Genomic DNA, 25,441 nt, shown 5'->3' with positions numbered 1-25,441 from the left:
TCTGAATCATGAAAGGTTTTTTTGGACTTGACTGTCCCTTTAAGAGTGTGCTGAGCATTATATAGCAGCAATGTAAAACAATGCTAAACATAGCGTACCTTATGATACGTGTATGCTCCTGAGCCTATCTCAGTATGTGCTCAGGTAAAGGAGGTACATTTCCACAAAGGATACCAAGTTAAAGAGGTAAATTTCATAACACAAGTAAATTGGATTAATTTTACACTAGAATTTTATGTTTACCGTTTAATAAGCTTTTTTATTTAAATGTTTGTGGCTGTTAATATGTTTAAATCATATACTGAGTATACTGGCATCCAGACTTACTTTTCTGCGCAGCGTAATATGGGCACTTGCGGGTATCTCCTTTTCCATCATGCAAGGGGTGGACGCCATCTTGTTGTTCATCAGGGAGGTTAGCTCCTACTTTATCCAGCTCATCAAATACCTGCATAATCAGTAAATAAGCAGAATGTTTAAATGCCCATACTGAACAAGGGACAGTGTACTGTTACATTAGTTTCCCCTTAATATGTTTCCAACAACTTGCTATACCAGCATCAGAGTATGATGTAAATGTAGGAGAAATATGTCATTGTGATTTATTTTTGTATATGAAATAGCAAATTATGTTAAGCCACAACCCATTAAAATTGTCTGAACTTGCAGAGAAGCAAATGTCCTGATTTTATCACTTTCTATATCAACACTTGCAGTCAAAATTAAATCATGTGATCGTCAATGCGATCATGTGATTTCAAGGCTGGGATCGGATCATGGGGGACTGCCTACGCTGCTAGGTACACCCCCCCAAGGCTGATTCTTGGGTGCATCAAAAGGGGAAGTTGCAGGACGCCATATAAGGTAGGATGTTCCATGCCATTCTAAAGCCCAGCACTGTTAGGGCAGAATGGAACGTCCTAACGGCATGAAGAGGTTAAACACTAAACACGTTTTATAAGCATAGCATTGAGTTTATTCCATGCCTCCCTCTAGTCAAGGGTGCCGCCATGTTGGAATCTTTCTCTCCTTCAGATACCTGCAGTGTAACCTAAGTTCCAAAATGGTGGCATCCATGATTAGAGGGAGGTGCATGAAGTGTATTTAGTGTCCTCTTAACTTTATAATAAAAACTGTATCCTTTTATTTTATCCGCTGCTGCTGCTTTTATTCTAAGCTATGATACAGGAAGTTCTGTAACTGCTATTCTTCTGATATTATCTTAATTTTTTTTGTTACTTGACAAAAGCTTCAGATGAAACAATGACATCACCTTCCAACATAAAATAAGTAGTTATTTATATTGAACTATTATTTCCATTTTATATCCCTTTAATGACTCAGAACATAGCGGCAGCAGTTGTTGCACAAAAAAGGGAAGTGTTTTTGGATTCACAGGCTGCATACGAGGGTAGCGGAAGGTTTAAATTCTGAATATGATGTCATCAATTTTTGGTATTGATGACACCATAATATGACATCATTGAACAGGAAATAGAGTATTTTCCATTTTCTCCCCTTGTTTCCTTTTAGTGTGTATAGTTCCCTCTCTCCTCCCCTCCTTCCAATCATACATAGGTTCCTCTGCATGTATTAGTATATATATATGTAATGACCTCTGTGTAAAACGCACTCTAGACATATTTGAGACACCTCATTAGGTCCCTTAGCTCTGGGGATTTCTGTATTTATGTACCTTGGTAATAGGTAAGGGTAACATTATAGGTGAATCTTTACCTATCCCTGTGTCCAGATGTGGTTCCTTTACGGTTATGAACCGGGTCTCTCTGTATGTACAATGGTTAATATATTCCAAAGTATATATATATGTTTTCTTAACAGTCAGGGATACATGCCTTTTATATTGATTATATTAGGTGTCTTGTACATTATTCTTATTTTTTGTATATATGATTACATTTTGATACATATTTTTTTGTATATATTATACATTTTTACATTTTGATACCTTTTTATTGAGAATGTGCTGAAGGATTTTTTGACCAATCAGAACATGGAAGTTGACAATTTGTGTTTTAATTATTAACCAATAGAAGAAGAGTTGCTGTCTATTTTAAAGTGGACAGTCAGGCAAGGATCACAGCTTGGAGTACGGCGCAAGCCGAAACATGTCAGCGGATCCTGTCTGATTCTCATGTCTTTCATCCTTTGTGAATTGCCCTCAGTTTTATTATTGCTATGAGCGATTAATAAAAGTTACGTTTTAGTATCCGGTGCGCCCATCTCATCTATTTCTACATTTGCAACGTGGTCACGGTACACAACTTCATGTGAAATATACTGACCAATAAGGGTTCCCTTATTTGTAATTACTAACAAGAAGAACAAGCAAAAAAGCAAACAAAGTTTATGTGCCGTACCTCCATGTTAAAGCGGAAAGCTCTGTTTGCTTCTTCCACAACACTTTCCTTGGTCTCAGCGTCCAAATCCAGGGCATTAAGACGGGCTCGGTACAGCTGTTTGAAGTTTTGGTTATTGGTGACATTATTAAACTCATAAAACTGGATTCCTTCACCAGTGCTGGGCAGATGCAGGGCTCTCTGGGCCACTTTCTTTAGTATCTGACCACCAGATAAGTCGCCCATGTACCTGGTGTAAGCGTGGGCCACCAGCAGTTCTGATTTATGCTGACCCAGATGATGGATCCGCTCCACGTATGACTGGGTGGCCTCTGAGCACTGGATAGAATCTTTCCAGTCATCTCCGTAAAAGTAACTAAGGTCTCTTTCTAAAGCCTCCTTCCTGTGCAGTTCCTGTGGGAAATACAAGGGCGCGATGGACGGATTGTCTTTATTCCGGTCTAGCTCCTCTTCCAAAGCAGAGTATGTGAAGTAGAGCGCTGCTGTAGCCAGCTGGAGTGTGGAGAAATGGAATGAAAAAACCATCAGGCAATAACCTGTAACTTCAGACCACACAAAAATAAATATTTAAAGGGACATTGTAGTAATAGTTACATGTTCTAATTCATTAAGCATGTCAGTTTTGCACTAGTCACTAGAATGTGCATTCGGAGGTTACGGCTGCCTTTGAATGTGGAAGAAGGCAGCAGCCCGCAGCATTTGTCTCTTTTCAGAGCAAGATTTCTTTTTGTAAAAGTGCAAATCCAGGTCTTAGTGTGTTTCACTTTCACAAGAACAAATCTGGCTCCGAAAAGAAACCAAATTCTGTGAGAGGCCACTATCTTCCGCCTTCTGAGGCATCCAAATCCTCTGAATGCACGTCTACTAGTCACCATAGCACTCGATAAATGTGTTAAACACACAGGTAAAGGAAATCTTAAGTGCTGAAAGCATTGCAGCTCATGATCTGAACACAGCTGGTGATTGGCTGGGTCATGCAACTGCCACTGCCAATTGGCTCACCTGCTGTTCCCTGCAGCTCCCTAGTAATAATGTATCTATGTGTTTAACATCATTTGCCAGGGTAATCAGTACAAAAAGCACATGCTCTAACAAATTAGAGTATGTTATTTTTGCACTACAATGTCCCTTTATTAGTGAGTACAAAAATATTATCTCATGGTTCAGATAAAGCATGCTGTTTTAAACAACCTTCCAATTTGTTTCTATTATCTAATTTGCTTTGTTCTCTTGGTATTATATGTTGAAAAGCATACCTAGGTAAGCTCAAGAACAGCAATACACTACTGGGAGCTAGCTACTGATTGGTGGCTTTAAACGTATGGCTCTTGTTATTGGCTTACCCAAAGTGTTAAGCAAGCTCTCAATGGCGCATTGCTGCTCCTTCAACAAAGGATACCAAGAAAATGAAGCCAATTTGATAAAAAATAAATTGGGTAGTGCATATTCTATCTGAACCATGAAAGAAAAAAAGTTGGTCTTATGTCCCTTTAATCCTATTGCAAACACCATACTAAAATACATTTTGAAAAAAAAAAACAACCAAAAAAACCCCATTTCCTACTTATAAATTAGAATCTACTCTAAATACAAACAAGCTTCAGCTGTGTTATTTATTTACATAGTGTCTATACAATACCCAACTAGCTAATAATTATGAGAAACACACACATTGTTTATACAACAACCTCTTTGGTATTCTTTAATTTTAATTTGCATTATCTATACTGCAGTACAGATTCCATAATTCTCGCTACTTATTAATATCCTGTGTGTGGGTGTAACCTATATTTAACAGATTATCAGGCAGTGCTTGGTGACGTTAGTGGTTCATGTTTTAGTAAATTTGTGCAGTTCTTCGTTCCTTCTTCCTACCTGCCGCAGATCTTATCTTAGCAACACTTACAGAATTACTCGAGACATCATCAACACTGGATTTAAAGTGCATATTCTATAAAGCACAGTTTATATGCACAGTTGTAATACACAAAGTTTAAAGTGATATGACCTTAGCAGGGAATCCAAGGATAGAGAAATGAAAGGGATATTAAAAAATAAATACTAGATGTAATGATATATCCAAAGCAAAGTAGCCTGAGAATAATATGTAGATATGTTTTATAAAATTGTATTAGTTGTTTAAATATTTAAAAAAAATAAGTGTAAAATTTAAGTTTCTATAAAGTAATGTGTGCTGCCATGTTGAAACCTAGGTTTGACTTATCTGTAGGATGTAGCAATTTTAAAGTTATTTTTATTTATCAGGGTTTAAATCCCTTTAACGTTGTTATTTTCCACACAGTCATTATTTATACACCCTTATTGTTCTTAGCAGTAAAGATTAGATAACGGAAAGGAAACCTAGGTTTTAACATGGCAGTGCCCATTACTTTTATAGAAAATCAGGGGAATAGGAAATCCCACAATTAATTTACAAGAAAGAAATCAAATTAAATAATGAAAGTATATTGCATCTCTTTTTTTAACTACACATAATAAAACATTTTATTTTACAATATAAAACTGCTAATGTTCCATTAAAGGGACAGTTTAATCTTTCATTATTCAGATAGGACATGTAATTTTAAACAACTTTCCAATTTACTTTTAAAAGGCATGTGATCAGGGGGCTGTCAGAAGATTCTTAGATACAAGATAATCACAGAGGTAACAAGTATATTAATATATCAGAGTTGGTTGTGCAAAGCTGGGGAATGGATAATAAAAGGGATTATCTAGCTTTTTAAACAATAAAAAATCTGGTGTAGACTGTCCCTTTAAGGTGCTCAGGTTGCACACATTACTGTATTTCAATGTTTTTGTATGTTGTAGAAAAAATGAATGTAATATATAGCATGCATATGAGATATAACGTATACACATCATTATTTGCAGAAGCTACCACTCATACTTTCAATATTCCATTATGTGTTTATGAAAATAATACAGATCTCTTTAAATCTAAGGACCAGTAAACACAGTAGATTTGCATAATCAACAAATGCAAGATAACAAGACAATGCAATAGCATTTACTCTGAACTTCAAATGAGTAGTAGATTTTTTTCTAACACATTTTAAAGTTATGTATATTTCCACTCCCCCTGTACCATGTGACAGCAATCAGCCAATCACAAATGCATATACGTATAGTCAGTGAATTCTTGCACATGCTCAGTAGGATCTGGTGACTCAAAAATTGTAAATATAAAAGACTGTGCACATTTTTTTTAATGGAAGAAAATTAGAAAGATGTTTAAAATTACATGCTGTATCTGAATCATGAAAATTTAATTTGACCTGAGTGTCCCTTTAAAGTTCAAAGCATGACAGGACCATTAATGTGCTAAAATCACACTGACAGCTACACAGTAATAGTCAATTTAAATGTCATGATGCACCCTCTGCACCAAGACATCAAAGACAAGGCACTCCCTGGTCACCAACCTTAAACAGCTCCTTCTTAATACGACCTTTTAGGAAATCCTTTACAAATTTGGTGTTTTCTGCCTTCTCGTGCGATTCCTTTGTTCCCTCTTTCAGCAGCTCAGATAGGTCCGTAGGCCTGTGTGTTTGTTTGTCAGAGATTTAGTAAAGCATTTCTGTTCTTACACGCGATCATATTCTAGGTTTTTATAAAATAATCATTAAAGGGATATTAAATTCAAAATAACACTTTAATAATTCAGATAGAGTGTGAAATTTAAAAACAAATATTTATGTTATAAATTTCGCTTTGTTGTCTTTAGAACTCTATAGGATTAATGTTTACAACAATGTATAACATTGCTACAAACATTGCAAACACTGTTGCCATAGAGTGCTAAAGACGTGAATGCTTTTCAGCTCCTATGGTCAAATATGAGAACAAAAATATCTAAAACTATTGTTAAAGTGAATGTAAACTTGAGCATACTCGCTCAAGTCATAGGATAGAGTTTAAAAAAATGAATGAGACTTTCATTCATCAAATTTGTAGTCTATACTGAACTTCTTAGTTTTTTACCTTTTAATGCTAGAATGATAAGCGCCATTCCTCTGCCCGCCATATTAATCAATTGATTGACAGATGATGAACCTGCAATCCACTAATCGTGACGTTTGTGCAAAGGGGCTGAATGCCCCGGGGGGTGGGGGGGAGAAACAATGATTAGTGGATTGCAGATTCGTCATCTGTCAATCAAATGATCAATATGGCGGCGGAGGAACGGAACTTAGCGTTCTAGCATTAAAAGGTAAAAATCAGTATAGACTACAAATTTGATGAATGAAAGTCTCATTCATTTTTTACATTCTATCCTATGACTTGAACGAGTATGATTAAGTTTACATTCACTTTAACATTGCCATTTAAATGTAATATGATAACCTTACATATTTTTCTATTTTGTTTGCTAAAACAGATGTGAATAATGTATTAGATATATTTCCTTTATCTCCTGACTTCAGTACATTCTATTGTGCTCATGTGACATTATAAACTGTAGTTTTTATACATTTCTTCTATAAAATTGATAGTAAAAAATAAGCACATTGAGATTTTAATATAAAAATATTTAGTTTTGTGTAGCAAAACAACTTTAAATAAAACTGAAAGCATCTGTAACGTTTGTTCACAAAATGAGTGTAAATTTCAATCATTGCATTACAAAAGATCTGATTACAGGATGTTACCAAAATTGCAGTCTGGGGATACAACCCTTTACTGTTACTGTTACAGATAAAAATTAACCAATGCCCTGGCCAACCAATCACTGTAGGAGGCTAAAGTTTCAGAATACCATGGATTGTACTAAAGCCTTTCTGGGGGAGTAAAAAAACTAATACCAGGAAAATCAGGAAATATACACACACACAAAATGGCAGTACATTACAATTTATTTCAATTGGCATAAAAAAACCTTTTTAAAAGGAAATTAGATTTTGAATCTAATGTCCCTTTAAGTAAAATGTACTATTTTTTATTTATTTTAATGTCCTTTTAACAGTAAACACCTTGATATTTTTATATAAAATGTTTAGTTATGTGCACTAAAACAACTTTGCTATATATTTTCATTATTTATGTTGCCTCCTTTTTATGTAATTCAGCTCTAAAAAAAATTAGGACTTTCTAATTCTCAGAACTTGAAATGCACCCACTGACTTCTCAACGCTAATCCTGCTACATATCTGTACTTAACCTTTTAGCACCGTTATGGCGTAGTATTCCGTCCAAACGGCGCTGGGCTTTAGCGCCGTTAGGACGGAATACAACGTCATAGCAGTTTGGCTGTCCTGAAGCCAAAGGCGCTTCCTGGATAGGATCACAGTCTGGAGGGCGTGCCTAGCGTCATAGGGATACCCCCTGACCCGATCCCATAATTGAAATCTCGCGATTGCGGGATTTAAATTTGTCTACATCGGAACGTTGTTCTGATGTAGACATTATGACCCTGTCATGAAAGGGCTAATTGGCTTTATCAGATAACAACTGCAAAATAATGTACTAACAATACCAGCCTTGTTGTCTGCTGACTAAAGCCCAGATTTGCTCTGCCAAATAAGGCAAATTGTAGGTGGAGTTTTGGCTATTGGTAAACAATTCCTGTATAAAGAAAATTTATGCTTACCTGATAAATTTGTTTCTTTTTAGACACGATGAGTCCACGGATTTCATCCTTACTTGTGGGATATTCACCTCCTGGTCAGCAGGAGGAGGCAAAGAGCACCACAGCAGAGCTGCTATATATAGCTCCTCCCTTCCCTCCCACTCCAGTCATTCGAAGTTAGGAAGAGAAAGGAAAAGCCAAAGTGCAGAGGTGTCTAAAGTTTACAAAAAATAATAACCTGTCTCAGAGAACAGGGCGGGTCGTGTCTAAAAAGAAACAAATTTATCAGGTAAGCATACATTTTCTTTTCTTTTTAAAGACACGATGATTCCACAGATTATCATCCTTACTTGTGGGATACAATACCAAAGCTAGAGTACACGGATGATAAGGGAGGGACAAGACAGGGAACCTAAACGGAAGACACCACTGCTTGAAAAACCCTTCTCCCCAAAAACAGCCTCAGCCGAAGCCAAGGTATCAAATTTGTAAAATTTAGAAAAAGTGTGAAGAGAGGACCAAGATGTAACCTTGCAAATCTTCTCAACAGAAGCATCAATCTTGAATGCCCATGAGGAAGCCACAGCCCTCGTGGAATGAGCCGTAGCTCTCCCTGGAGGCTGCTGTCCAGCAGTCCCATATGCAAAACGTATGATATTCTTCAGTCAAAGAGAAAAGGAAAGCAACTGTAGCTTTCTGTCCCGTGCGTTTTCTTGAGAAAACCACAAACAAAGAAGAAGAAGAAGACTGAAGATAGTCCTTAGTCGCCTGCAGGTAAAACCTGAAGGCACTGACCACATCCAAATTGCGCAGAAGTCTTTACCTTCTGAAAGAAGGATTAGGACACAAGAAAAGAATAACAATTTCCTGAGTATTGTTCCGATCAGAAAACCACCTTAGGAAGAAATCCTAAATTAGTACGGAGAACTACCTTATCTGCATGGAAAATAAGATAAGGAGACTGATACTGTAATGTCGAGAGCTCTGAGACTCTCCATTAAATGCACAGTACCCGTGGAAAGAGATAAACTCTCAACCAGGAGTGGTAGCCACTAAGCTACGCCAGAGAGCAACAAGAAATAACACATTCCCAGATAACAACTTAATATGTAAGGAATGCATACGCTCAAACAGAGCCTCTAGAAGAACTCTGAGAACTAAATCTAGACTCCATGGAGGAGTAACCGGATTAAACACAGGTCCGATCCCAACCAAGGTCTGACCAAATGATTGTACATCTGGGACATCCGCCAGATGTCTAAAAATAAAATAAATAACTATAGAGATTTGACCCTTTAGGGAAATAGACGATAAACCTTACTCCAAACCCTCTTGGAGAAAAGACAAAATACCAGGAATCCTAACTCTACTCCATGAGAAGCCCATGGATGCACACCAAAAAAGATATATATGCCATATCTTAGGACAAATTGTCCAGAGACAGGCTTACTAGCCTGAGACATGGTCACAATAACCGAGTTAGAAAAACATTGCTTGGATAATATTAATTGTTCAATCTCCAAGCAGTCAGTTTCAGATAAACCAAACTTGGATGAAGGAGGGGCCTTCCTCAACAGAAGTCTCCCAGGTGGCAGAGATGAGATGTCCACCAGATCTCCACACCAAATCCTACGAAGCGAAGCCGGTGCTATGAGGATCACCGAAGCCCTCTCCTGCTTGATTCAAGCAATGACCCGAGGAAAAAAAGCAAATGAAAGAAAAATCTGGAGAACACTTCCTTATGGAGTTCCCACTCCCGGAAGAAAGGTCTACCTGTTCAGAAAATCTACCCAGTTGTTCCACCCCTTGTGATGTGGATCTCCAACAGGCAACAAGAAAAGGCCTCCGTCCACTGAATTAATTTGGAAACCTCTGTCATCACTAAGGAACTCCTCGTTCCCTCCTGATGATTGATGTAAGTCACTGACATCATTGAAATCGACTAGAACCTGAAAAACTGGACCAAGGTCAACTAAGGCCAGACCAGAAGACATTGTAGATCGCTCTCAGCTCCAGAACGTTTAAAGGAAGAACAAACTCTGACTGAGTCCAAACCTCCTGGGCCCTGAGGGAGCCCCAGACTGCTTCCCACCCTAGAAAGCTGGTGTCTGTTACAAATACCCAAGATGGTCTGCGAAAGGTTCCCTGGAAGAGATAATCCAGAGACAACCACCATTGGAGAGAATCCCTTGTCTCCTGACCCAGTAGTATTTGAGGAGACAAAAACTGTATAATCTTTGATCCATTGCCTGAGCATGCTTAACTGCAGAGGTCTGAGATGGAACCGAGCAAATGGGATGACGACCATTGCCTCCATCAGTCCGATTACCTCCATGTACTAAGCCACTGAAGGCCGAGGAGTGGACTGAATGACTAAACAAGTATCGATAATCTCTGATTTCCTGACATTCTGTCAGAAGAATCTTAATTGATATGTAATCTATAACGATTCCCAAGAAAATTACCCTTGTGCATGGGACTAAGGAAATCTTTCCAAATTTACCTTCCACCCGTAAGACCACTGGAAGGATAACACCAAGTCAGTGTAAAATCTTGCTAGTTGTAAGGATGGCGCCTGGACTAGAAATGTCTTCCAGATAAGATGCCACTGCAGTGCGCTGTAACTGAAGCACCGCCCACAGCGCTCCCAGAGCTTTCGTGAAAACTCTGAGGGCAGAGGCAAGGCTGAAAAGAAGAACCATGAACTGGAAGCGCTTGTCCAACTTATGAATGGCACATGAAGGTACGCGTCCTTAAAATTGTCATAAATTGACACTCTTGGATCAAGGGAAGAATGGAACGAATAGTTGCCATCTTGAAGGACGGTACACCAAGAAAATCTGTTTAGACTCTTGAGATCTAAAAAATGGACTGAAGGTTCCTCTTTTATAGAAACCACAAACCGATTTGTATAAAAAAAAAAAAAACAGACCCAGTACCTGTATGGGAACTCTGAAGGTTCCCTCTCTTTTGTGGAAAAACATTCCCAGGTCTGAGATGTCTCTTACGCAGTGTAAGAACGCTTCTCCCTTTGTCTGATCTGCGGATAATCTTGAAAGCAGACACCTGCCTCTGGGAGGAAAACGCTTGAACTCTAATTTGAATCCCTGGGACACTTTTCTATTGCCCAGGGATTCTGAACCTCCCGAACTCAAGCCTGAGCGAAGACTGAAAGTCTGCCCCCTACAAGATCCGATCCTGGATCAGGGGCATGTCCTTCATGCTGTCTTTGATTCAACAGAAGGCTGTATGGATCATTTTGTCATTATTTCCGTCAAACCAGATTCCAACAAGGTCTTCCCCTTGTAAAGAATCCTGAAAGGCTTAGACTTAGAGCATACATCCGTAGAACAAGACTCTAACCATAAGGCTCTATGAACTGGAACAGAGAAACCTATGCTACCATTTGAAGAGAAGAATTTGAAATAAAGGAATTAGCCAATTTGGAAACCTTTATCCTATCCTAGATTTTATCCAGGGAAGTTTCTGACTTAAAAGCATCAGACAACGCATCAAACCAATATGCCGTTGCACTAGTGACGGTAGTAAAGTACACAGCTGGATGCCATTGTAAGCCCTGGTGTACATCCCTTTTCTAATTTTCGTCCATAGGACCTTTAAAAAAACAATTATCCTCTAATGTCATAGTAGTTCTCTTTGCTAAACTGGAAACTACTCTTTCCACCCTAGGGAATGTTTGCCCAACCTCCTTAGCTGAGTCGGCTATGTGAAACATCTCTTTAAATATAGGGAATGCGACTTTCCCATTCCTTATAACTTACTGGACGCACTAGGATAGATTACACCGGTAGTGCCGGAGTTGTCCAGGGTAGCTAAAACCTCCTAAAATACCAAATGGAGGTGATAAAGCTAAAGAACTGAAAGAAAAACAACCTCAGGATCAAATAAAAATATTAGTCATCTGAGACTGAGAATTTTCTCTCATATAATGCCGAAGTATCTTCCTCTAACAGGGAAGAACTACTGAATATAATGTTTCCCTCTACTTGGGAAAAGCATAATGCATGATATGCATAGTAACTCCAGACGGAGTGTGTGAGTAAGCGCAGGGCACTGCATGTGGGCCATAACATTTTGTGGGCACTATAGGAGAAATTTGTGGCATAAAGAGATCATTGGCAACAGACTCCTAAACAGCCAAATGCCTTAAAAGGAGAAAGTTCAGAAAAAGAGTGTAATCTTTTAATAAAAAACGTTACTGTCTCTTTAAATTTGAAACGTAACTTTATTTTATGTGTGCACTTGTTCTATTTTAAGTACAAGGCTGAATTAAGCAATAAACAGCTGAAATGCATTTAATAAAAGGAACCCCACAAAAACGTTACTGTCACTTTAAATCATAAAGCTGAATTAAGCAATAACCAGCTGAAATGCATTTAAGAAAAGGAACCGCACAAAAACGTTACTGTCTCTTTAAGTTTTAAAAGTAACTTTATTTCATGTGTGCACTTGTTGCATTTTAAGATACAGGGTTGTGAAATTAATTTAATAATAGTTATGTCTGCAGAAAAAGGTTAGATATTGCGGACTAAAATCTGTGGATAATCTTCCCTTTTTGAACACTGTCCAGTGCAATACTGACACCTTAACGAGAGAAACACTCTCCACTAAATCTTCCGATACCAAGAAGAATAAACAAAGTGGTGCGCACTAAATTGGCGCCACACATAACTCCGCCCATCGTGGGCGTTAACATAATCCTCTCCCGGTCGCCATCTTATTTAGAAAAATGGTCCTCGGGAGAAAAATAACAGACTGAACACAACGTGGATCATGCAGATGCTTTACAATGCTCGTTCAAACAAAACACATAAATTATGGCCATAAGAGATCTCCCGGTCGGCTATTATTAAACCGCCGGGAAATAAGAACGGAAGTCCCAAGTATTGCCTCACACTGAGCTAATTCTCAACAATTACGGCAAATCCCAATATGAGATCTCCCGGTCAGGAGATAAGAATACCAGTCACATGTATTGCCTCACACTGAGCTTATCTTTGAAGTATAGCTCCGCAATAATGGCTTCGATATGACTGAATGGCAATCTCACAAGTCCCATACATCAAGCCCCAGTGCCTGCGTTTAACTGTCCTAAAAGGTTCCCTAAAATTCTGAGGGAATCTACCTGTAAGCCTCTGATAATAAGGCTAAATCCAATGAGGAATAATAAAAATAAAGTGCCCAACTTGCTTCTGAGTCTCCTTTCCACCCACAGAATAAAGTTAGCACTTACCTCATTATCTGCTGCCGGACAGTAAGGCAGTTCCCAGGTGTGCGAGGTCCTCTCCCTCACATGGACCTGTGAATTAAAGCGAAAGTTCTGAGTAATATCCCTCAGATTTTCTTTGGTAAGGGCAGCAAACAATTACATGGGAGGTGCAGTGAGAATTATGTCCCACAAGTTCCCATTGCTTTAAAGCCACCAAATGCTCCACTGCAGAGACTGATATGGACTACGGCTACACTCTAGGACTAAGCAGCACACTCTGGCACTACTTTAAAAATAATAAACTCTTGATTGAAGAATCTAATCTAACACCTCACTTTACCTCTTCCTATCACTAACATAGGCAAAGAGAATTACTGGAGTGGGAGGGAAGGGATATAGCAGCTCTGCTGTGGTGCTCTTTGCCTCCTCCTGCTGACCAGGAGGTGAATATCCCACAAGGATGAAATCCGTGGACTCATCGTGTCTTTAAAAATAAAAAGATGTAATTTACGTCATTAGGACGTTCCATGCCCTCCTAACAGTGCCGTGCTTTAACGCCGTTAGGACGGCATAGAAAGTCTTACCATACACGGGGTCCTGCGGCTTCCCCCTTTGATGTAGGCAAGGATCAGAATGGGGGGCGTGCCTAGTAGCTTAGGCAGTCCCCCATGATCCAATCCCGGCCTTGAAATCAAGCGTTCGCATCGACGATCACCTCATTTCATTTTTACAAATAGTGTTTACATCCAAACTTTGTTCCAATATGAACACTATTTTTCTGTCATGAAGCAGTTAAAAATGTTGCTGATGTGTTATTCTATAGCAACACAACAGAAATCTCTAGTAAATTTGAAGGTGTTTACTGTCCCTTTATGTAAAATATCACAAAATAAATGTCACATTAGAATTGTGTAGCTTGATCACACAGAAAAAATTATCTACTACAAAAGAATCACAAGTCAATATTTTTAAAATGAAAGGAGAGGTAAAGAAAAATCTCTTATTATCCTAACAGATCAGCAGTACTCACCTACAGACGTTGCTTTCATCCTCATATGGGACCGCACTATATAGACTATTTTCACTCTGAACATTGTTATCCATCCCATCAGTTTTGTATGTGGACATGACTCACTGTTAAAACAAAACAAAAAACCCACAGGTTTGATAAAAAATAATTTTAAAAGCCTTAAACTAATTGGTAAAAACACAAAGGCAGACAAGGGTTTATAAATATAGAAGTTCCGCCTCACAATCAGCACTTTCCCTGACAACCTGCACGACTCTGATGTCCCTGTCACCTCTCACACAGTGAAGTCACACGCTACATTACACCCGTCCCTTGTCTGAGCTACAGATCATGTAATCTGATCAGCCCAGAGAGCAGGTGACCAATTGCTAATGCAGCAGCCGTGTGCACCTGTGAGTAAACAGAGAACAGCGCATGGCTAGGGCATATACGCACCAGCGTTTGTTTAACTCTGCAGGGATCAGGGATTTTCATAATAATGTGAGCTATGATCAGGATAACAGTACAGGAGGTGGCTAAATACAAGTGTAGAATACAGGGCCTGTTCGAGAGAAACAACTAGATTGCAGATTATAGGGCAGGTTCAGGAAGTGCTGAATTTCTAAACCCTCTAATTACTGATTAATAGGGCAGGTTCTGGCAATGTTGAATTCCAAACTATTATTTTTAAGTTCCTAACTACATATTATTGGGACAGGTTCAGGCAATGCTGATATTCTTTCTAATATATGGTACCAACTGCAGATGATGATCAGGATAGATTTGGGAAATGCTGAATTTCTAATATGTGGTAAACTCTTAAAGGGCCATTTATAGTATATAAAAAAATGACGCTCTAATTTATTAGAGCATGTCATTTTACGACTATTAAACATACACTACTGTGCGCTTAAAGGGTTTTTCTCTTTCGTGATTCAGATAGAGCAGCAATTTTAAGCGACTTTTTAATTTACTCATATTATCAATTTCTGTTCGTTCTCTTGCTATCGTTATTTGAAAAAGAAGGCATCTAAGCTTTTTTGTTCAGAACTCTGGACAGCACTTTTTTTATTTGTGGATGAATTTATCCACCAATCAGCAAGAACAACCCAGGTTGTTCACCAAAAATGGGCCGACATCTAAACTTACATTCTTGCATTTCAAATAAAGATACCAAGAGAATGAAGAAAATTTGATAATAGGAATAAATTAGAAAGTTGCTTAAAATTTCATGCTCTATCTGAATCACGAAAGAAAAAAAATTGGATTCAGTGTCCCTTTAGGGTTAGTCTAAAAAGGGACAGTCAACTCCAGAATTTGTATTGTTTAAAAAGATAGACAATCCCTTTATTACCCATTCCCCAGTTTTGCATAACCAACACAGTTATATTAATACACTTTTTACCTCTGTGATTACTTTACATCTAAGCCTCTGCAGACTGCCCCCTTATTTCAGTTCTTTTGACAGACTTGCATTTTAGCCAATCAGTAAATAACTCCACGGGCGTGAGCATGTTATCTATATGGCACACATGAACTAATGCCTTCTAGCTGTGAAAAACTGTCAAATGCATTCAGATAAGAGGCGGCCTTCAAGGGCTAAGAAATTAGCAGCCTACCTAGGTTTAGCTTTTAACTAAGAATACCAAGAGAAAAAAAAAGCCAATTTGATGATAAAAGTAAATTGGAAAGTTGTTTAAAATGACATGCCCTATCTGAATTATAAAAAATTTAATTTTGACTAGACTGTCCCTTTAACTTTTGCAAAGGAGTTAAACAAAAAGTAAAAATACCGCTCTGGATTCGCAGAGCACTGCTAGTACTAAGCAGAGAATGCTGCTGATCCAATTGGCAGCGCTAGTCGCACAACTCAGATGTGTAACTAGCGCTGCTAACTGGATCAGCAGGATTTTTTAAAGTAAAGTTAGGAGCCAAGAATAGAATTCTAGGAGCCAGTGGCTCCTGGGTTTGTCGAGCCCTGCTTTAAGAAAATGCTGAATGTAGTAAGTCACTGCATTATCAGATCAGACTCAGCCATTGCTGTTTTTATCTGTTATGACTACTGCTAGCACATTGTAAAAAAAAGAAGTGTATGAGGACAGGTTCAGTTCTGGGTTCCTGTATAATACAATGCCCCTACTGCCTATAGGATATGGGAACCGGTTCAGTTCTGGGTTCCTGTATAATACAATGCCCCTACTGCCTATAGGATATGGGAACCGGTTCAGTTCTGGGTTCCTGTATAATACAATGCCCCTACTGCCTATAGGATATGAGGACAGGTTCAGTTCTGGGTTCCTGTATAATACAATGCCCCTACTGCCTATAGGATATGGGAACCGGTTCAGTTCTGGGTTCCTGTATAATACAATGCCCCTACTGCCTATAGGATATGGGAACAGGTTCAGTTCTGGGTTCCTGTATAATACAATGCCCCTACTGCCTATAGGATATGGGAACAGGTTCAGTTCTGGGTTCCTGTATAATACAATGCCCCTACTGCCTATAGCAGTGATTTGCAACCTTTTTTTGCCGTGGCACACTTTTTTACATTAAAAAATCCTGTGGCACTCCACCATCCCAAAATTTTACAAAATCACACATTGTAGCCTAATACAGGATATATATACAGTATATATATATATATATATATATATATATATATATATATATACACTGTACTGTGCTGTCATGCCATGCCTCCTACAAACTATACATGACATTGACATTCATTCACAAACAATCATAATGATCGTCTGTGAATGAATGTCAGTGTCATGGTTGTAAATGATGCCTGATGAGCCTGTCACATACCTCCCAATATTTAAAAATTTGAAAGAGGGACACCCCCGCACTGTTGTCAGTCTGCCGTGGCACACCTGAGGATCTCTCACGGCACACTGGTTGAAAAACACTGGCCTATAGGAAATGAGGACAGGTTCAGTTCTGGGTTCCTGTATAATACAATGCCCCTACTGCCTATAGGATATGAGGGCAGATTCAGTTCTGGGTTCCTGTATAATACAATGCCCCTACTGCCTATAGGATATGAGGGCAGATTCAGTTCTGGGTTCCTGTATAATACAATGTCCCTACTGCCTATAGGATATGGGAACCGGTTCAGTTCTGGGTTCCTGTATAATACAATGCCCCTACTGCCTATAGGATATGGGAACCGGTTCAGTTCTGGGTTCCTGTATAATACAATGCCCCTACTGCCTATAGGATATGAGGGCAGATTCAGTTCTGGGTTCCTGTATAATACAATGCCCCTACTGCCTATAGGATATGAGGGCAGGTTAAGTTCTGGGTTCCTGTATAATACAATGCCCCTACTGCCTATAGGATATGAGGGCAGGTTAAGTTCTGGGTTCCTGTATAATACAATGCCCCTACTGCCTATAGGATATGAGGACAGGCTCAGTGATGGGTTCCTGTAGCTGACCCCACAGCCAGTAGTATCAGACTACAAACAGCTAGCATTGTGCTATACTATAATACAGTTTGACCTCATCCCTGCAACATATCAGGACAGGATTATGCAGTGCTGTTTTCCAATACATTATAGTGTGACACCCTGTCTGCAGCATACCAGCCCAGGATCAGACAGTAATATCTCCAAGTATAATAAACAGAATATCACCATGGCCCCATTACTAAAGCATATTAGGTTCAGGCAGTGATCCCGCGCCTGCAGAATTATCAGGACAGGCTCACTATGTTTAGAGCTCACACAACTACACGATTAATTAGAGAATACGACATGAGACCTGCATGATCTCACCCAATATTGTCTGATTTGTTAACTTAATTACAATTATTAGAAGCACATAAACCGTTAATTAGCCCCACGTGAAGAGACTAATTAATGCACAGGCTGCGGGGACATAAATCCTCACCGGAAGCGGAAGGAGACCCTAAAGAGAGACAGAAGAGACCCACAAATCCACACCGGTTGTCAGACCGTACTCTCCTGCCCGAACCCGGAATTGACGCAACGAGCTGGTAAACAAATTCCAAGCCTCTCTATGGTCACAGACAGGAAGCGGAGGTTTCCATAGTAACGGCTGTCACCCAAATAACTAGGGTTTGTTTGGGAAAAGGCCAAAACTACTTACCACTAATTCCTCTCCTCAGTTGTGAAAGGAAGTGAGATTGCAGCTATGATAAAATACCCCAAATTTAAAGGGACAGTCTACAATAGACTTTGTTTCACGATAGATAATCACTTTGTTACCTATTCCTCAAATTCTACACAGAAAACACGTATATTATATATATATATATATATATATATATATATATATATATATATATATATATATATATATATATATATATATAAAATGAACCATGGATTGCACTCACTGGTCTTTGGAGAAAAACGTGCCTTTAATGTGACGTTTCGGGGGACTATATCCCCTTCCTCAGACGGTCTGAGGAAACGTCACATTAAAGGTACGTTTTTTCAAAAGACCAGTGAGTGCAATCCATGGTTCATTGTGTGTGTATATATCTATCTAGGCTTACCAGAAGTCCCACTTTTACTGGGATTGTCCCGGTTTGGAGGGGCTGTCCCAGTGTCCCACCCAGTTGTTCATTCTGTCCCAGTAGGGTTGCCACCGCCAGGTTTCAAATCATGTGTCCGGGTTTCAGACCATCTGAAACCCAGACACATTATTCAAAATGACTGGACTGTGACTCTCCAGCATAGTTAGATGCTGGTACTTTGTTACATACAGCCCTGCTTAGCTTAACGTTCGTGTCCTTCAAAGTTTACATTTAGTAATACAGGCTGAGAGAGCAGCATAGGTTTTTTTTAATTTTGTAGTACTACTTGGTTTATTTTTCTAAGAATTTAACACCCCCCCCCCGACCCCTGGTGTCATTGCCGGTAATACACCTTTAGGTGAATCATATGGGTATGACAAGGAAGTACAGACAGGCAGGGTTTTTGGCCTGGATCTTGCTTTACTTCATGCAGCATAGCATTTTGGCTATAATCTTCCTGCATTATGGTATAGCGTAGCCACTTAAATAGCTTTAGCAGGTACAGTACATGTTTCTTTTTTACTTTCATTCAATGTTGTATTTATGCCTTATCAGTATATGGCTCTGTTCCTTAATTAGACACATAAAACACATATTACATTGCAGATATTAAATTGTGAAATTGATAATTATGAAAGTGATAATTATGCTTGATGTTTGGCATTATATAGAATCTGAGATTTAGATTAATGATTTATTTGCCATGACAACGTAATGGTGCCTTTTTCACTAGGGGGTAGTGTTATGGTCTATTTAAACTGTGTGATTCACTTGTTTGACTGAGGAAGGGTAGAGTATCCACAAAACATTACACACATAAAAGCTACTACTTTAAAGTGAAGGTCAATTTTCATCAATGAGTGCCCGGTTTTTAAAAATACTTTTAAAAACAGGGGCACTTTCATTGATGAAAATTAACATTGCACTGGATTTTAAGAAATACGTACCTTTTACTCCTGCAAAACCGGATCACCGATCTCAGCCTCAGTTCCTCTGTAGTGACGTCAGAAATGACGAAAACCGGCTTCCTCCAATAATGGCTTGCACCCCAGAGCGTCCAGCTCGTGATGCCTGGCTGTGATTGGAGGAAGCCAGTTTCGTCATTGCTGTGGTCTACAGCAGGAAGAAGAAGGAGGGGGATCGTCGATCCGGCTTTGCAGAAGTAAAAGGTAAGTATTTCTTCAAATACAGTGCTATGTTAATTTTCATCAATGAAAGTGCCCCTGTTTTTAAAAGTATTTTTAAAAACCGGGCACTCATTGGTGAAAATTGACCTTCACTTTAAAAAGGATCGGAAATTGCCACACCCCCTTGACCACACCCCCACTGGCACCGCACCAGGTGGTCCCAGTTTCACCTCTAAAAATGATGGTAAGCCTATATCTATCTATCTCAAACATATAACACCTAGGCTTCAATATACTGCTGTATTTACACTATAGAGGGGATGGGTGAGAAACATTTATACTTAAAGTGACATACTGTAAAATTTTCTCAATCCATTTTACCTACAAGAAGTGTTATATTTTTTATTTTACAAAAACCTCCTTTTCCTATATTTTGTCCTTTTTTTTTTTTTAACATAGCTGCTTTTGTCTGTTACAATGTCAATATTGCAGTATTGGCTATAAAAAAGCTATGCAAGCAAGATGCAGCAGGAGAGATAAAGATCATGGTGTTCCTGCAGTAGCTTTGATTACAATACATAGTTCACAGCTGCTTGTTTGAGTACAGTCTTAAGTTTTTCTTTAACTCAACTACTCCATATCAGAAACAAAAATTAAAAAAAATCTTGACATATGCATTTTTTTTATTTCTGGCATTTATTAAATGCTTTGTGCCCCAAGGCAGAACATACAGTGATCTGAGATGTCATCGCAGAAAATGCAGTATGTCTGCAGAAAGAACAGGACACATGCAGGGACTGTAATCACTTTTGCTTTGCAGTGCTGCTCCACCTCAGACTGTTCTCTGGCTGAACAGCATTAGTTTCACTTAGCACTGCAGCCAGAGTGAAGCTCTGTTTGAAGAGAGCAGTCAAATACAGTGCAGTGCTGTAAAATGGCAGCACATTGATTGATGATTGCTCCTCCTAGTTTGCAAAAATGACCTGCAGAAAATTTTTCGCTAAAAAAAAATCTCATTGCAGATAGTAAAGAGAAGTTCTGCCTTTGGGGCTTTAAAGTGACATGATGCTTGGAAATTATATGTTCCCTTTAAAATGAAATGTCTGAGAATGTATTGGTCATTTTTTTAATTTTTTTTTTTTAAAAAGTTGGTTAAATTAACCACAGGAAATTTTATTTAACAATAAAAAAATGTTCTTGTGATTAATAAAACTTTTTTTCCCCCTATGCAACTTTTTATATGGAAATCGGGTTTTAGTGACATACACACAAAACCTTTTCGCAATACAAAAAATATCCGTATATTAACTCACATTGATTATACATGTTGCTTTTCCAAAAAAGTGTGGAACAAAATTGTAAATAGGTTAACAAACATCCCCATTGCTTATTAAAGGAATATCTAGTCAAGATAAAACTATCATGATTCAGATAAAGCAGCAGTTTTAAGCAACTTTCTCATTTACTCCTATTATCAGTTTTTCTTCATTCTCTTGGTATCTTTATTTGTAAAAGCATGAGTGTAAGCTTAGGAGCCGGACCATTTTTGGTTCAGAACCTGGGTATTGTTTGCTGATTGGTCGCTACATTTAGCCACCAAACAGCAAGTGCTACCCAGGTTCTAAAACCAAAAATGGTCTGGCTACTCAGCGCTTATTTTTGCATTTCCAAAAAAGATGCCAAGAGAACAAAGAAATTGATAATAGGAGTAAATTGGAAAGTTTCTTAATTGCTGCTCTATCTGAATCATGAGTTTAATTTTTACTACATATCCCTTTTGTTAGACTATCTCTAAGGCAATCTGTGGTTTGATTAATATCGTATGTTATGTTTGTTTCTAAATTATTAATACTGATTGTGCTTTAAGAAGAAAAAATATGCTGATAAGGCTTGGGACCTGTAGTTGTCTGGGGCTGCCAAGTTTTACTTTAACCTCTTTGTATTTTGGCCTAGGCAGGGCAGCAGATTGGAGGGGGCAGCACATTTGTGTTTGTGTTTTTTTTTTTAAGAAGCTTGCAGTTATTTTAGCCCAAGGAGCTTACATTCAATAGAAGTAAGAGTGCCCATCAGTTTAAGAGGTAACTTGGAAGCTTTCATTTATTTAGCTAGCTATTGCCTTTAGTTCTGTTGGCTTTCAGCACTCAGTATTGTGTTTGGGGAAGTATTGTTTCAAGAAATCTTTGGAGGGTTGTATGTGTGTGTGTATATATAGATTAGATATGTGTGTGACAATGTGTATGTTTGCGTGTGTGTCTGTGACAGTGTATGTTTGCGTGTGAATGTGTGTATGCAAGTGTTTTGCAAGAACTGGTAAACATTTACTGTGGAAATACCATAAAAAATAAAATAAAAAATGTATTTCTCCATGATTAAAAAATATTATGGCCATGATACCAAACAAAGTTTGTTTGACTTTTTTCATATATTATATAATTAAAAAAATGTACTGGCCAAAATATATTAACATGCATGTATAACTTATATTCTTACATACTGTTTGAAAATACTGTTTCACATGTATGTCTTAACTGGTTAATAAAAGATAAAAAAAAATATTATGGCTGAAAACCTGGGGGGGGGGGGCAGCAGAATTTTCAGTACCTAGGACAGCACAACACCTAAATACACCACTGGTCCTTTGACACTTTATTTTAGTATATGAAAAAAGTGCTGTTGGTCTAATCTGATGGCTGATATTGGTTTATAACATGGCCTGGTTGGGCAGTCCTTAAAAACAGGGACATAAGCCATAAGGGGCCAGGTTTTAGATCTATTTATTCCACCTACCTCTTTATCCGCAATGGTCATTCAGTATTTCTGTGGTGGATAGTTGGCTAGCCCTATTTGCATGTGTTAAACACGTACATCGTATGTATATTTTGATTTTTTTTGCAGTTGCTACCTGCTTGCATATAACACCTTTTTTTGTTGCACAGTGAACATCTTTAACTTGTGTTGCAATGTGGAGGGTTATACACTAGTGGGAGCTCTGCCACCTTACTGTATGTATTAACAGCTCTGCTCTGATCTAGTCTATGGCATATAGAGTTTACATCAGACAAGGTATGTACATAAGGGATAAACCACCTATTGTGTCATTTTGTTTACTAACTTAACCAACACTATAAATAAAACACAACTTTTTGGGGAAAAGACCGGTCACGTTTATTAAAACATAAACTTTATCAACTATTTAATAGTTTAGGCAACTTTCAATAGTTTGAACTTTGTAAAAGTTCTAAATTTGTTGGTGGTACACCTAGTGGGTGTCACCCCTCCCCGTTCTCAAAGGCCGTCACTCTTCAATCTGACTGCTCGCTCCAGGGCCTTGACCGACCGCCACAAGAGGGGTGTGTGTATATGTGTGTGTGTGTATACCAGGCCCACCTCTTGCTTCTGCCTTGTCGAAACCTGATTCCTTCTTTTTGGTGCATTCCACTCCTGGGTGGGGGCCTGCCAGTGTTTACAGATGTGACGAAAGGAGCAATTCTCTCCCCTCTCATACTGTTTTTCTTGGTACTTCCAGCACGCCCTGCCTCCTTTGGCGAGAAAAGGAGCACTAAGGCCCCGGCTTCGTACCCGCAGGTGGTAATCGTTCTAACCCCAGTTTCGACCAGATGTATATCCTGTGTGCCAAAATGGAGTAGTGGATTTTCCACCATCTTATTTGCAAAGGTTATTCCTTTGTGCTGGCCATTTGTCCACATAGCAGGTTGCCATAACACTAAAGCACCTTTGCCACTCTTCGTATGTCTCAGGCCGCCGGACCCTCTTGGGGCCGGTTCCATCTTCTTCCCTCTTTGTTCCTGTCCGCTTCGGCTGAAAGTTCAAAGATGTTGACATACCTCCCTTCCTGTATCTTTTTAATCCCTTTGGTCTTTAAATGCCCATGCAGGGAATGTACTAGACAAGGATAGGTGTCCCCTTGCGCAGCAACTTTTATAGATGCTGCTAGATCTGCCGCAGCGCCACTATACACTTCCAACTGCAGGAACCCCAGCATCCCCTGTCTTAGTTTGTGCCTGCACTGCAAACATTTTCTTGATCAGTCGAAACATACGCTGCTGTCCTTTTCCCACTAGGCCCAACTCCTTTCCTCTCAGAGTCTGACCCACTGGAGGATGAGCTAATGTGTGCGTGTGTAGGTATCAAGAACTCACCGTTCGCCGCCTGCATTGCTGTTCCAGACGTGGATGGCTCCGCCACTGCTGTAGCTGATGGTCCCGCTGACTGCTGTCGTGCCGCCTACTCGCTGGATTTGTTCCCCAATTCCTGTGAAATAGAAAAATTGGAAGTACTCTGGAAAGAGGACAGGACTCCAGAGGGGCCCATCCCTTCCGCAAGACCCTGCCCCCATCCCAGCTCATACCCAAAGCAGCAGCCACAACTCTCTGCCAATCCAAATTTCCCACATACATACCGGGCCTGTGACTGCCCAATTGCCTAGTGTCCCTGACCCTTGCATTAATGTGTTCACAATCACACTGCTGTCTCCACTAGTGCTAGGTACACTAAAGCTGCCCCCATACGGTTTCCAGCCATCAGTGATTTATTAACATTCCTGCCGCTCATGCTTGCATTCCCAGGATTCTGTATATTAGTCACAATACTGCCACCTAACTGATCCGTGCCCATGACCCTGTTCGTGGTATGCAACTCATTGAGCTCCCTGGATCCCACATTTCCCACGCCCTTTCCTGAGCTCCTTGCCTCCTCACTTACTGTCGGCCCCACACTCCCACCGGAGCACTACCCTCTTTCGGTGGGCTCCGTGAGGTGAATGCACTCTGCTCCGAGTCCGCTGCATCCCACGAATGCAGCCACGATAATCACTGCTCTGTCTGATGGTGATGATGTGAGGGGGCGTGTCCAATTGCGCCGCAAACTTCCATCGCCGCTCTAGGCCCAACACCTCATCCCCTCGCCCTGGGCCCTCTAACCCCGCCGCAGTCCCTGTCGGAGCTATGACAGCTGCAGGGACTGGGCTAGGGCCAGAACGGCATCTGGGGGAAGCACTGGGAATAGCTGACAAGCGCTGGATCCGGCCAAGGGGTTGGTAATGTGCTGTGGGGTAAGTTATGTGTGCTTCTTGAGGGATGTATGAGCTAGGGTTCTGGGAATGTAAGGCCACCTGAGCTAAGGATTGTTAAAGGCCTGACTGACGTGAGGGCTGCAGGCCTGTGCTAGGCCCAGAAACCACCTCCCCTATATCAAGAGGGGCAGCCATCACTGTATGCGGCCTATTGCTGTGGGACCCTTGTTCCCAACGTTTTTCCTGGCCCTAGATAAGTGTGCTACAGGGAAGCGGGATTAGGGTGTTGGCGGTACAACCTCACTGCCATCTGAACTTCCCACGCTTTGCTGTGCAGGCCCTCTTCTCCCTGTGGATCCATCAGTCTCCTCCCTGTAACGCCTAGAGCGAACAGCTCTCCTACAACAATCCATGCTGTCTTCACGAAAATTCTCATCACAGAACAAAATCCTCTTTGTCTGGAAGCAGGAAAAGAGGCTGGAACCACTGCAACATGGACCTATAAAGGTAAGCACACTCTC

General features: G+C 39.6%; 2 protein-coding genes across 4 annotated transcripts in view; one reads left to right on the top strand and one right to left on the bottom strand.

Annotated features, from left to right (window-relative positions):
• HMOX2 (heme oxygenase 2) overlaps nt 1-18,197 on the bottom strand; it is a 28,090-nt gene extending 9,893 nt beyond the window's left edge. The window contains exons 1-5 of one of the 3 annotated variants that reach the window (XM_053694357.1): nt 18,110-18,197; nt 14,232-14,335; nt 5,828-5,945; nt 2,382-2,873; nt 328-448 (exon numbers count right to left, since the gene is read on the bottom strand). In XM_053694357.1, the coding sequence (XP_053550332.1) occupies nt 328-448; nt 2,382-2,873; nt 5,828-5,945; nt 14,232-14,329 (829 nt within the window). In that variant the 5' untranslated portion in view covers nt 14,330-14,335; nt 18,110-18,197. Of the gene's footprint in view, nt 1-327; nt 449-2,381; nt 2,874-5,827; nt 5,946-14,231; nt 14,336-14,454; nt 14,560-18,109 lie in introns of those variants that run through there. The other 2 variants (XM_053694358.1, XM_053694359.1) reach the window with 2 other exon arrangements.
• NMRAL1 (NmrA like redox sensor 1) overlaps nt 18,198-25,441 on the top strand; it is a 44,850-nt gene continuing 37,606 nt past the window's right edge. The window contains exon 1 of the mRNA XM_053694360.1: nt 18,198-18,215. The gene's annotated coding sequence lies outside the window, so the exon portion shown is untranslated. The remainder of the gene's footprint in view (nt 18,216-25,441) is intronic.

The sequence above is a fragment of the Bombina bombina genome, chromosome 11 (genome assembly GCF_027579735.1).
Source record: "Bombina bombina isolate aBomBom1 chromosome 11, aBomBom1.pri, whole genome shotgun sequence".
In the NCBI taxonomy this organism is placed as follows: Eukaryota; Metazoa; Chordata; class Amphibia; order Anura; family Bombinatoridae; genus Bombina; species Bombina bombina.
Note: the sequence above shows the minus strand (reverse complement) of the source record. Positions and strands in the feature narration are given on the sequence as shown.